The sequence below is a fragment of the Prionailurus viverrinus genome, chromosome A3 (assembly GCF_022837055.1).
Source record: "Prionailurus viverrinus isolate Anna chromosome A3, UM_Priviv_1.0, whole genome shotgun sequence".
In the NCBI taxonomy this organism is placed as follows: Eukaryota; Metazoa; Chordata; class Mammalia; order Carnivora; family Felidae; genus Prionailurus; species Prionailurus viverrinus.
This window is the reverse complement of record NC_062563.1, coordinates 14,133,292-14,146,762: the sequence shown is the minus strand read 5'-3', so window position 1 is coordinate 14,146,762 and position 13,471 is coordinate 14,133,292. Positions and strand designations below refer to the sequence as shown.

The 13,471-nt window shown below is 45.7% G+C and overlaps 1 protein-coding gene across 3 annotated transcripts in view; it reads left to right on the top strand.

Annotated features, from left to right (window-relative positions):
- Positions 1-13,471, top strand: part of EYA2 (EYA transcriptional coactivator and phosphatase 2) — a 267,325-nt gene that overhangs the window by 167,193 nt on the left and 86,661 nt on the right. For all 3 annotated transcript variants that reach the window (XM_047852863.1, XM_047852864.1, XM_047852865.1), the window contains 2 exons: positions 410-587; positions 10,802-10,944. In XM_047852863.1, coding sequence (XP_047708819.1) covers positions 410-587; positions 10,802-10,944 — 321 coding nt within the window. The remainder of the gene's footprint in view (positions 1-409; positions 588-10,801; positions 10,945-13,471) is intronic.

The window sequence follows — 13,471 nt, the reverse complement described above, 5'->3', positions numbered from 1 at the left end:
GTGTCCAGCACTGTGCCATGTGCGAGGGATACAGTGGTGATCAAGACAGACACTGACAGAGCCGCACCCACGTCCCTTAGGGTGCACCTGCTGACCTCCACATGGCAGCCGTGGCAGCCCTAGGGTGGAGGGTGTCCCCAAGAACCAGTGACTAGGGCAGGAGGGAAGTGCCGGGAACCCCCAACCATTTTCCCAAAAAATTGCACTTGCGACCTCGTCTTGGGGGGTCTGCATCTGGGGAAAGTCCCTGTCCTCACAGAGCTTTTATTCTAGTGGGAGAGATGGGGACAGACACAATAGACACACACACACACACACACACACACACACACACACACACACACACACATATGCGAGGCCCCTCACCACTGGCCTCCTCATTCACAGCCTCATGTGTTTCCCTTTCTAGGACTATCCTTCCTACCCTGGCTTCCATCAGGGCCAGTATCCCCAGTATTACAGCTCATCCTACGGCCCTCCTTATGTCCCGGCCAGCAGCATCGGCCCTTCCCCACTCTCCACGTCTACCTACGTCCTCCAGGAGGCACCGCACAGCGCCCCCAGCCAGAGTTCCGAGTTGCTTGGCGGTAAGTGCCGTCGCTGTCTCAGGGTCATTGGTGGCTGTGATCTGAGCTTTCATATGAAGGGCGGACTGGACATAGGTCCCAGCTGTAATGAGCTGTAATGAACTCACCCAAAAGCTAAATCCAGCCCTCACATATATTTTGTTGACTGGAATTTTTTAAAAAATTCTTTAAGAAGGAATTTTTAGATGTATGTCATCAAGATGTACGGGGATGTGCGTGCGTGTGTGTGTGTGTGTGTGTGTGCGTGTGTGTTTCATTCCACCCATGTTTAAAATTTTATCTGAAAATCTCTTGAAAGCAGATCTGAACCTGTTTGCTTAGGTCTGCATTCCTAAGTGACAACAGTTCGCTGTTGTCTGTAATGTCTGCCCCATCAGACGGGGCATGCACAATTCCACATCTGGCCAGTTTCCTTCAAGTTCATTACCTGCCTGGCCCAGGGAGGCACTGGAGTTGGTGAGCCCTGGTCCTCAAAGAAGGGAAACTAGTATTTGTTGCCCGTCCGTGACGTGCCAAGCACACATCTGCGTGGTCTTCTCATTTCGCTTATTTATATGCTGATTCAACAAATATTTATAAAGTACCTGCTATTTTCCAGGTGCTCTTTAGTTTAGAAAGCAAAATAAAGTGCAACGCAGACTTCTTGATTTTTTCAGACAGGAATCAAATAATCACATAAATACACAATTACAGACTGTGGTAAGGAAACTCACAATCCCTATGAAAACAGGTTTTCAGTCACCTCCTCTTTGCCAGGTAAGAACAATGAAGATCAGGGTGATCAGTAACTTGCTAGCAATTAGTGGAGCTGGGATTTGAACCCGGGCCTGCTGGGCTCCGTAACCAGTGCCCCTGGATACTCAGTAGCCACACGTAGCTGAGATTATGTTCTCTAAAACCCATCTGAGAACAGAAGGGCAGCGGCCTTCAAACCTTGGTTCTCTCTCATCGAGAATTCTAGAATGTTTTAAAAAATCCTCATACGTGTGCCTTTCCAATAGCATAACAGTCTTATTAGGAATCCCTTTTGCTGGTCAGGATGTTTTGGCTTCAAAAGATAGAGAATGCAATGCAAACTAGTTTAAGCAAAAAAAGGAATTTTTAGGTGTATGTCATCAAGAAGTACAGGGATTCGGGGCTGGGTCCAGGGGTTCAGATGATAATGTTGGGACTCGTCTCTTTGTTCCTCTGGCTCTGCATTTCCCTGGGTTCATTTCACCCTCAAGCAGGCCTTCCCATTGTGGTGGCAAAGATGGCCACCAGCTGCTCCAGGGTTCAGTCCTGCCTTCTTATCTACCCCTCAGGGAGTTCCTCCTTCCTAACAGCTCCTACCAGAGGTCCCAGGTAATGCCCCCGTTAGCCCAGCTTAGGTCACATACCTGTCCTCACACCAGTCTCCGTGACAGTGGATGGAATGCTGGGTGGGACAGCAGACTTGGGTCTCGTGCCCACAGCTGGAGCTAGAGTTGGGTCATCCCCACCCAGGCCACGTGGACTGAGTGAGGGAGAGGTGGTCTCCCAAGGAAACCCAGAGCCCATTACCCAGAGGAAGATGGAAGAGACGCGGGGTGGGCCAAAGTGACAGGTGTCCCCTACTTATGGAACCCACCTAGATTAGGAGCAACGTGTGGGAGAGTCCATGTGCTGGCCCTTGGGTGATGTACGTCCCTGTACAACTCACTCACCATTCTGTTGATTCCTTCATTCCTTCCATAGACCTATGCACGTATCTTCTCTTTTGTGCAGTGGTTCAGGCATAGTATCATTAAATGACATGACAGCAAGTGAATTAGAATGTCCAAGTGTGAAGAAGAGGTCATTGCGCTTTGTTCGCTTTTCTTTCCAGTGGGTTTTTCAGAACCCACTGATTCTTCTGGCTTGTAGAAGCTGAGCTGGCATGACAGTGTGTGGACATTCAATACATACTGGTTGGTGTTTAGAACAAGAGCAAGAGTGGAGACTTCTTTTGTTCCTGGGGTTCTTGGTGCCGCTGTTGCTTTTAGCCCTTATATTTTCCATCCCTGGGGACACGTTAATTATCCTTGGTTTGGCGACAAATAGAAACAACATAGCCAGGCATTTTTAAGTCAATTTTTAAGGAAGTTGAAGGCTGGAGCATTGATTTTGATCATTGCGATTTCATCGCAGAGTATTTAATGAATGCATAGTACCTATGTAACAAGTTCCAAATCGCTTTCTTCGAAGGGGATGAAATTTAGCAAACTTTTCTTGGTGGCCAAGAATGTGGTCACTGCAAACAGGCTCCAGAGAGGAAATACAAGCAGGAAATCCTCACGTAGACGCCACTACCTATGTATAATTTGGAACTGGATTCCAAAGACTTACTTCCCAAGAATTTGGGGTATGTGGGAAGGGTATCTTTGTTCCCCCTCAAGAGCAAACATAAAGGTTCATTGTGTCTCTTTGAAATCTTTCTTTACTGTTTCCCCCTGTTCTTCATTTATCCTCTAGTCTAAGGTTCAACAATAAGTGCTTGAGATGGTTTTTACTGTGTGTCTAACAAGCTCACATAAAATCTAATGACATAAATAATCGTCAGCTATAACTGAGGTCTCTTGCCTCTTTTCCCCAGTGTCTGTTATAAAGGAAGGGCATGCAAGCATGCATGTGTGCACATGCACACACGCACACACACATGCACTCTCTTAAAATTTCCCATAAAACCCCACTTTTGAAATTATCCAGGATCTCCTTGAGTGGTTGGCTCCAAATTCCAGAGCCTCAAGAGGTTTATATATTACCGACAGATCATGCTCGCTCTCTGCATTGCCTGGATACAGTATCCTGATGCTCTTCTCCACCCCCAGCCCCCAGCCCCGTCTTCACTGACATGTATTAACAGTCATATGAAGTCCCCCGACAATTTACAGATGATTGCAGGGCAGTTTGCTGGTGTAGAGGGCAAAATCTAAACATACGATGTTACTCAAGAGAAAAGACGAATTAGTAGTGGTTGCTTAAGGACTTTTTTTCTTTTCAAACTTTTAAGTATAATGCAGATTATCTAAAAAGATAACTGGACAGACATTGGAGCTCCTGTCTCACAGGCCTTTGGACTCTAAGGCTTACACCAGTGGGGCCCAACCCCTCCAGAGTCCCCCTACCCCTAGTTCTCAGGCCTTAAGCCTCAGACTGAATTATACCACTGACTTTCCTGGTTTTCCAGCTTGCAAACAACAGATTGTGGGACTTTGTGACCTCTATAACTGCATGAGCCAGTTACTATCATAAGTCTCTTCATACACACACACACACACACACACACACACACACACACACACACAAATGCATCCTGTTGGTTCTGTTTCTTGGGAGAACACTGACTAATACACCATGGGTCAAAGAAAAGAAAAGGAAAATTTAAAAGTATTTTGAATGTAATGAAAATGAAAACACAACATGTCCAAAATTCATAGACTGTCATTTAAAGCAGTATGTAAAGGGAAATTTATAGCACAAATGCTTGTGTTAGAGAAGAAGAATAATTTCAAGCGAAACACCTCATCTTCCACCTTAAGAAACTAGAAAAAGAAGAGCAGATTATCCTCAAAGTAAAAAGAAGAAAGGAAACAATAAAGCCAGAATGGAAATCAATGAAATGCAAAAACGGAAAATAGATAGGTTGATACAGGAAAAAAGAGAGAAGACACAAGTTGCTAATAAAATGAGAGCAGTGACATCTCTACAGACCCTACAGATATTAAAAGGATAGTAATGCAATTTTGTGAACAACATCATGCCAATAAATTCAACAACTTAGATGAAATGGACAAATTCCTTACAGGGCAAAAACTTCCAAAACCCCCTCAAGAAGAAATAGATGACCTAAACAGACCTATATTTTTAATAGACCTATATCTATTAAATAAACTGAACTTTTATTAGAAATCTTCCCACAAAGAAATCACCAGGTCTTGATGGCCTCACTGATTAAATCTACCAAACATTTAAGTAAGAAATACCAATTATACGCCAATTTTTTAAGAAAATTGAAGAGGAAAGAATACTTTCTAACTTATTCTATGAGGTCAGCATTACCCTGATGCCAAAATTAGGCAAAGACATTATAAGAAAAGGAAACTATAGACCAATATCCCTCATAACAAAATTTCTAAACAAAATATTTAACAAATCCGTCCAACAATAAACAAAATAAGGATAATACATTATGACCAAGTGGGATTTATCCCAAGGATGTACAGTTGGTTTAAAATTTGAAAATCAATATAATTTGCCATATTAACTAACTGGAAAGAAAAAAAAAGATATCATCTCAATAGATGCAGAGAAAGTATTTGACAAAATTTATCATCTGTTTCTGATAAAATTCCAAATTAGGAGTAGAAGTGAACTTTCTTTATTAGAAAAAGACATGCTATGGACTGAACATTTGTGTCCCCCTCCAGATTCATATGTTGAAGTTCTATTCCCCAAGGTGATGGTATTTGGAGGTGGGGATCTTTGGGAGGTAATTAGGTCATGAGGATGAAGCCCTCATGTGTGGAGTTAGCGCTATTATAAGAAGAGACACCCAGGGTGCCTGGGTGGCTCAGTCAGTTAAGCGTCCAACTTCGGCTCAGGTCATGATCTCAATGGTTCGTGAATTTGAGCCCCGCGTCGGGCTCTGAACTGACAGCTCAGAGTCTGAAGCCTGCTTCAAATTCTGTGTCTCCCTCTCTCTCTGCCCCTCCCCTGCTCTCTGTCTGTCTCTATTTCTCTCAAAAATAAATAAACATTTGTTAAGAAATTTTAAAAAAAAGAGACACAAGAAAGATAACATCTCTCTTCTCCACCATACGTGGATACGGCAAGAAGGCAAGAAAACCAGAAAGAAGCTCTGACCAGGAACAAAATTGGCCAGTTCCTTGATCTTGGACTTCCCAGCCAACAGAAATGTGAGAAATAAATCTTTACTGTTTAAGCCATCCAGTCTGTGACATATTTGTCATAGCAGCCCAAACTGACTAAAGTAGGATAACTACAAAGAACCTACAGCTACCCCCAAGATCAGAAACAAGGCAAAGATGTCCACTCTTACCAATTCTATTCAGCATTGTACTAAAGATTCTAGCCAGTGCAATAAGGCAAGAAAAATAAATTAAAATCTCCATATTGGATATGAAGCAAAACTTCATAAAGAGAGAAGAAGTAAAATGACATGATCACCTAAGTAAAAAATTGGATAGAATTTATTAAAAAGCTAGAACTAAAAAGTAAGTTTAGTGGGGCACCTGGGTGGCTCAGTTGGTTAAGTGTCCAACGTTAAGTCAGGTCATGATCTCACTGTTTGTGGGTTTGAGCCCCACATCAAGCTCTGCCCTGTCAGTGTAAAGCCTGTTTGGGATTCTTTCTCTCCCTCTTGCTCTGCTTCTTCCTGACTTACTCTCTCTTTCTCTCTCTCTCAAAATAAATAAAAATTAAATTAAAATAATAAATTATTTTTAAAAATAAATAAAAAGTGAGTTTAGCAAAGTTTGACTACTAAGTGAACGTATGAACGTGAGTTCTATTTCTATATAGTGACAACAAACAGTGGGAAATAGAATAGTTTTACGTGCCATTTACATACAGTGTTATCAAAAAATATGGAATGCTTGGGGATAAATCTGACAAAAGATATGCAAGAGTTGTACACTTAAAACTACAAAACTCTACTGAGAGAAGTTAAGACTTTAGTCAGTAGAAAGATACACCTTGTTCACAGCTCAGATTTAATATTGTTAAGATGTCAGTTCTCCACAAATTGATCTATATATTTAACACAATCTCTGTCAACATCCCACTCGTTTCTAGAGATTGGCGAGCTGATTCTGAACTTCATATGGAAATACAAGGGATCTAGAATAGCCTCAACAGCTCTGATATAGAAGAACAAAGTTTGAAGGCTAACACTACCTGATTTTAAGACTCATTACAGAGCCACAGTAATCACAACATACGGTTTTGATAGACAAGTATATCAATGAACCAGAATAGAGATTGCAGAAATAAACCCACATGTATATGGACAAGTGATTTTTTTTTACAAAGTTTCAAAGACAATTCAGTGGAGAAAGGATAATCTTCTCAAAAAAAGATTCTCTAACAACTGGATATCTGTGTTCAGAAAAACTCAATCCATACCTCACATGACATTAAAAACAAGTTGTATATGGGGTGCCTGGGTGGCTCAGTTGGTTAAGCGTCTGACTTCAGCCAGGTCGTCATCTCATGGTTCATGAGTTCAAATCCCACGTTGGACTCTGTGCTGATAGCTTGGAGCCTGGAGCCTGTTTCAGATTCTGTGTCCCTATGTCCCTGTGTCATGCTCTGTCTCTCTCTCTCTCTCTTTCAAAAAATGAATAAATGTTAAAAAAATTTTTTTAAGTTGCATAGAATAGACTATAGACCAGGGGCACCTGGGTGGCTCGGTCAGTTGAGTGTCTGGCTCTTGATTTAGGCTCAGGTCATGATCCCAGAGTTGTAGGATCGAGCCCTGTAGAGCCCTGTATCGCCCAGCATGCTCTCTCTCTGCCCCTCTTCCCAACTCATGTTATGTCTCTAAAATTAAAAATTAAAAAAAGAATAGATCATAGGCCTAAGTATAAAACCCTAAAACATCTATAGAAAACAAGAGAAAAATCTTTGTGACTTTGGGTGAGGCAAAGAGTTCTCATATATGACACCAAAAACATCCAAAAATGAGGTGGACATATATTGGACTTCATGAAAATTTAAAACTTTTGCTCTTTAAAAAACACTGTCAGGAGAATGAAAAGACAAACCACCGTTTGGGAAAAAAATAATTGCAAAGCATGTATCTGATAAAGTAAGTTGTATTAGAGTCCTCCAAAGAAACAACCAGTAGGAGAAAGACATAAGGAAATTTATTATAAGAAGTAGCTCAGATCGGCAAATCCCATGATTTGCCTTCTGCCAGCTGGAGAACCGGGAAAGCCAGTAGTGCAATTCAGTCTGAGCAAAAAGGCCTGAGAACCAGGAGCCCTAGTGCCTGAGGCAGGAAAAGGTGGACATCCCAGCTCAAGAAGAGAGAGAATTTACCCTTCCTCTGCCTTTGTGTTCTGTTTGGGCCCCAGTGGAATGGGTGACCGCCCCCTCCCCCCACACTGGTGAAGGCAGATCTCTACTCAGTCTACTGACTCAAATGCTAGTCTCTTCTGGACACACCCTCCTTGACACACCCAGAAATAATGTTTTACCAGCTCTCTGGGCATCACTTAGCCCATCGACTCGACATACAAAATTAACCATCACATGTATGGATGCAGAATATATAAGGAATCCTCAAAACCGAAGGCTAAGAGAATGAACAACTCAGTAATGAAATGGACCAAATGTTTGATTAGATGCTTTACCAAAGAAGATACAGGGATGGCAAAAAAAAAAAAAAAAAAAGTACACAATTACATAATTAAGAGGCTGATCGTTAGTCATTAGAGAGGTGCAAATCCACAAGGAGGGACCACTGCGTGCCCCTGGGAATGGCTGTAATCACCAAGACTGACCTTACCGAAGGGTGGCAAGGATGTGGAGGAACTAGAACTCTCTCACCTGCTGGTGGGAACGTGAAATGGCACAACCCCTTTGGAAAACAATTCAGCGGTTGCTTAAAAAGTCCAACACAGACTCACCATACAACCTCGTCGTCACGCTGGTAAAACGAAAGCTTACGTCCATACAGAGATCGACGTGTGAATGTTCATAGCAGCTCTGTTCCGTCCCCAAGCTAGAATCAACCCACATGTCCATCCACAAGTGACCAAAGTCCAAGCGTGATATATCTGTACAAGAGAATAATACTCAGCAACACCAAGGAATGAACTATCAGTATGCATAACAACACGGATCGGATCGCAAGATGATTATTCTGGCTGAAAGAAGCCAGGCAAAAAAAGAATATATACCGTGTGATTCCCTTTGTTTAAAACTCTAGAAAAAGCAAACTAATTCCTAGCGAGACAAAGTGTATCGGTGGGTGCCTGGGAAGTGGAGTAGGAGGGAGAGGTCACAAAGAGATTAATAAGGAGCATCTTGGAGGTCCTGTCAAAGCGCGAGAAGGAAGAAAGGAAAAAAGTGAAATGACTCCAAGGAAGGTTTACGTAAATTGCTCTGACTGTGACCTTCAACCTTGACCCTTCATTCTCAAGAATGTAGAAAGTTGGGAAGGGGGCTGCTGCTTTGGGATTGGGGAAAGGGGTACTCCTAATACAGTGGCTTCCCCCACACCTTATTTAGACAGTTCTTCGATGCCTGGCATTTTCCCTCTTTTTAAATAATATCTGCCTGGATTTTGATGGGCTCAACAGGTGTTTTCTAAGCCCCCATAGCCTTAGAACCACCAAGTGAATCCGGATAAACCTTATTTATGACTCGTAAGCACCTGTGAACTTATCTACTGCCTGTTCCCCACCCTCCCGAAGAAAGTCTGCTCGCTCGATATTCAGAAATCTCTAATGCTGTGTCCTGGAACTGTTGGGGAGTTGGAGGTGGCCCCACAGTCCTGACAACTCAAAACCAAACCTTTTCTGATCATGTCCTCAGTCTGCTAAGAAGTTTTATAAATATTAAATAAACCAAGTTCATCCCCTTGGGTTTTGGAGGGAAATAGTCCTTCCAGGGTAGGAAAAAAAAAAAATCAGTCCCTTGCCAAGTCTTTTTAGACAAAAGCATTTTCCTCCTAATGATCCAAGAACTGGCGATTATGGAAGGAGAGATGAGATCCACGGGATGCATCTGGGAACTAAAACAAGCAGCTGTAAAAGAGAGCGCGGGAGGGGGTGTCCTGTAAGGTTCCACCCCGGTTCCCGCTTCTGTCCCTCTCGCCACGAGGGCTGGCCCGCCCACACTTTGGTTCTGCCTTTACCGCTGGTTTTGCAGGGTGACGCGGACTGACATCATCCCACTTTGTGAGTGAAATGAAGTCACTACGCTTTCATAAAAAGCCACATATTTCAAACTCCTGTGCTTAACACACAGCCTGGATGCCGGCTTTGGGACCTGGGTCCCGGGAGGGTGTGCTGCTCACTCATGCAGGGCTGGTGGACAGTGGCGTGAGGGCATGAGTGCGGCAGCCTCTCTGTGCAGAAGCACCACCTGAATGGAAGCAGCAGGTGACTGCCCCCTGCCCTGCACCTCCTCACCGACCCCCACGTGAGTGTGGATGAAGCCAGAACTCGGTTCACATCATTTCCTCACCGCCCTAAGTGCAGCCCCGTGTCGGGTGCTTTCGTGGATGTCATCTCCCTAATTCTCAAATCCACAAACGTCTTGACAAGTGAAGATTTAAAGGGCTTCCTTTTAAAAAAAAAAAAAAAAAATTTATAGGTTTTTTAATTTATTTTGGAGAGAGAAACAGCGCAAGTGGGGGAGGGGCAGAGAGAGAGGGAGACACAGAATCCAGAGCAGGCTGCAGGCTCCGAGCTGTCAGCACAGAGCCCGACGCGGGGCTCGAACTCATGAACCGTGAGATCATGACCTGAGCCCAAGTCGGAAGCTTAACCCACTGAGCCGCCCAGGTGCCCCAGGGGCTTGCTTTTAATAGAGAATGGAGCAGGCCACATAGGGAGAGCAGCAGCATAGAGAATGCTCCCCACACACCTCCCTTTCACCCCAAGTTGGGGGTGAGGGGGGTCTTCAAGATAGAAGAGTTTGCTGCCCTGCTCCACGCAGTTACTGACTTTCTTCCTTCTGTTCGTCTGGGGAGTCTCAGGCTTCGGGATAGAGAGAGTTGCAAACACTGTCAATACAGCTCCCCCAGTGGCCCACCCTCACTTCCCTAGATTCTGCTCAGGTGTCCCCTCATCCGCAAGGCCCTCCCTTGCGGCCCCATACCCATTAGCGACCACCCAGCTCTCCCCGTCCCCAGCCCATTTGCTAATTCTCGGTAACACACGGCCCCACCTGGCATCTTACATACTCACTTGTCTGTCTAATGCACCTCTCCTGTCTCTAGAAGCTGAGTGCTGTGAGAACCAGTACCTGGAACTCTGCGCACTCAGTGCATCTTCGCTCGATGAGTGAATGATTCTGAATAGGCAGCCTGAGGGACCGTCATGAGCAGTTTTGAGTCCACAAGATCTTTGCCTTCTGTGCTGCCTTTGGGACCTACCACTGTTGGTTCTGGTGTGATACTTCCTGGGAGGCGACACTCAGCAAAGCTTCTGATGTGTCCACCCTTCCCTTTCCGACACCAGGCGAATACAACACACACAACGGACCTTCCACGCCGGCAAAGGAGGGAGACGCCGACAGGCCGCACCGGGCCTCCGACGGGAAGCTCCGAGGCCGGTCGAAGCGGAGCAGCGACCCCTCCCCAGCGGGGGACAGTGAGATCGAGGTAACTCCAGACTGCCTGTTTGACTTGGTGAATGTAATCTCCAGCCGTGGCCGGAACGAGAGGCTGGGGGGGCAGAGTTGTGTCCACGCACACAGCGGGGCTCTGGGTTCACAAAGCTCAGTAACAGAACAGGACCCTTGAGGGGAAAGGAGAGAATTGCGGGGGCCGTCAGGAAGCGCTGTTGACTGTCCAGGCTAGGAAAAGTCACCCTGGGGATAGTAAACAACTCAGGTAGACAGCCGCAGAATCACCTGGAGGCCTGTGAAAACCCAGCTTTCGGGGTCCCACCCGCAGTTTCCAATTTAGTAGACTGGGGGCGGGGCCTGAGAACTGACATTTCCAGGGCATTCCCAGATGATGCTGATGCTACAGGTTGGGGAGCACACTCTGAAAGGCCCTGGTAAAGACACCAGTGGGCAGAGAACCTTCCCAGCTGGGTCAGAGGGTTCTTAGCCTCCTACGTATTACTGTCAGCTGGAGTGCTCTTTAAAATACAGGTGCCCTGGCCCCATCCCAGACTAATTAAATGTACATTGCAAGAGAGTTCTGTTAGTTCCCCTCGTGGCTCTGATATGGCTTGAGGATTTACCTATCAGGAGACAGGAGGCTGGCTCGGCTTGCATCATTTCTACGATTCTGAGTTTCATAGAAGGTTCTTGGAACCGTCATTCTCAAGCTGCATCCCAGATCAATTAAATCCAATTCCCTGAGGGAGGGACCCAGGCATCGGTATTTTAAAGCTCCCCAGGTTATTTCCAGAGTGCAGCCCCAGCTGGTCTAAGGGATGTGCCAGTCTTTAACAAAGCCAAGCGTAGGATCGATCATTGGTCACCCACTGGCATTGTCCCAAACAAACAAAAAAGAACAGCATACATGGGAGAAGGAAAAGGGTAATAGTGGGGACAGAGGAAAAACAGATGCCCAAAAAACAGATGGAAGCAACTGATAGATATCTAGGGAGAAAAAAAAAAACGGGCAGGTTAGTTAGTTTGTACTTTGCAAAAGGCAGAAATAATAGGAGGGCCGATCTATCGGCTTGAGTGTGCCATGGGTATATGGGTAGTATTGGCAGAGTCTGGGTCCGGGCCAAGAAATTGAAATGTACCATCATCCCATCTCTGTTCATAATCCTGTACAATTCATGCAGCAGCCACAAGGCTCAGCCCACAAACTCAGATGTGCTGAGAAATACAATTTTCATCATCTCCTTAAAGTCATTGTGATTTTGACTCTGAGTCCCCATCCCATCAGGACGATAAGAAATTCAGTGTCATTTGGTGGGGGGGGGGGGGGGGGGGGGCTTCTACCTGGAATTGTAGGAGAATCTCAGGGCTCAGGTGGTCTCAGAACAGACCAGGTCTACAGAACAGATCCTGCAACGGCCAGGATTCGAGGTGATGGCTGCTTCCTTCCTCCTTGTCAGTACCTGCCATGGCCCGTGAGAGCCCAGCCCTTCTCTGGCATGTCCATGCCATACATTGGGCGTTGAAATCCTCGCCGAGGTCCTTTGGTTGCAAGCAACAGAAACCAGTTCTGGTTACTTAAGCATATGCGAATTTACCGGGAGGGCACAACAACATGGAGGGGGGGAAGTGATAAAACCAAGGTTGGAAACAGCGGTAACAAAGACCAAGGAATCTAGGGAACCTTCCGGGTGCCGGCCCCTGCTGGAGAGTAAACCACGTGTGATTCTAACGCCAGTTCACTCAATGTCTGATTCCAAGGAGACAGCCTCCACTGGCCTGACTCGGGTCTTGGGCTCACCCTTGATCGATAGCCCCACCAAGACAACAGAAAAGAAAACCAGGGTGCTCTTATCAGACAGGGACGGATGCTGGGGGCCCAAGCACAAATGGCCGCCACCAGGGGACTTGAGATGTAGCCAGCATTCACTGGTAGGGCTTGTTTATGGCCAGCGTCTGTTCCGGCTGTCCCAGAAGGTGCTGTGTATTTTGAATACCACTCTCGTCTCCTCCCCTTGGTCAGCCGCCTGAGGTATTCCAGCAGCCACCCAGGCTGAGAACTTGACCCCCTGCGGACCCGCCACGGAGCAAGCGTTCCCACTGCTCATGGGACCACTCTTAGGCCAAGGGATTTGTTCTTGCTTTTCCTCTAATTCTTAGAGCCCTCTCCTTCCAACACCGAGGAGACTTTGCAGCATCCCCTCAGCAGGACTTGGGCCTTTGCAAAAGACCAGAAGAGAATTTGTGTGCCTCCGCTCGTCCTTTGGTTTCCTGCCTCCCATTTTCCCGAGGGTTTCCTACAGCTTCAAGTTGCGAGATCTGTGGGAATCACAGGGTGCACACACATGAATGTCTTGTTGTTGTTGTTGTTGTTGTTGTTGTTTCTACTATTCGGTCACTTAACACGGCTTCTGCTCTTGGTGGGGGTGGAGAGACATTTTCCACTGAACTGAGAAGGCAGTGGGGGTGGCATGGAAGTCAGGGATTACGGGCGACGTTATTCTGGAAACAGCTGCTTCTCGATTCCAGAGGAAAGTACCACTGGGCGAGAGCCGTTGAAAAGG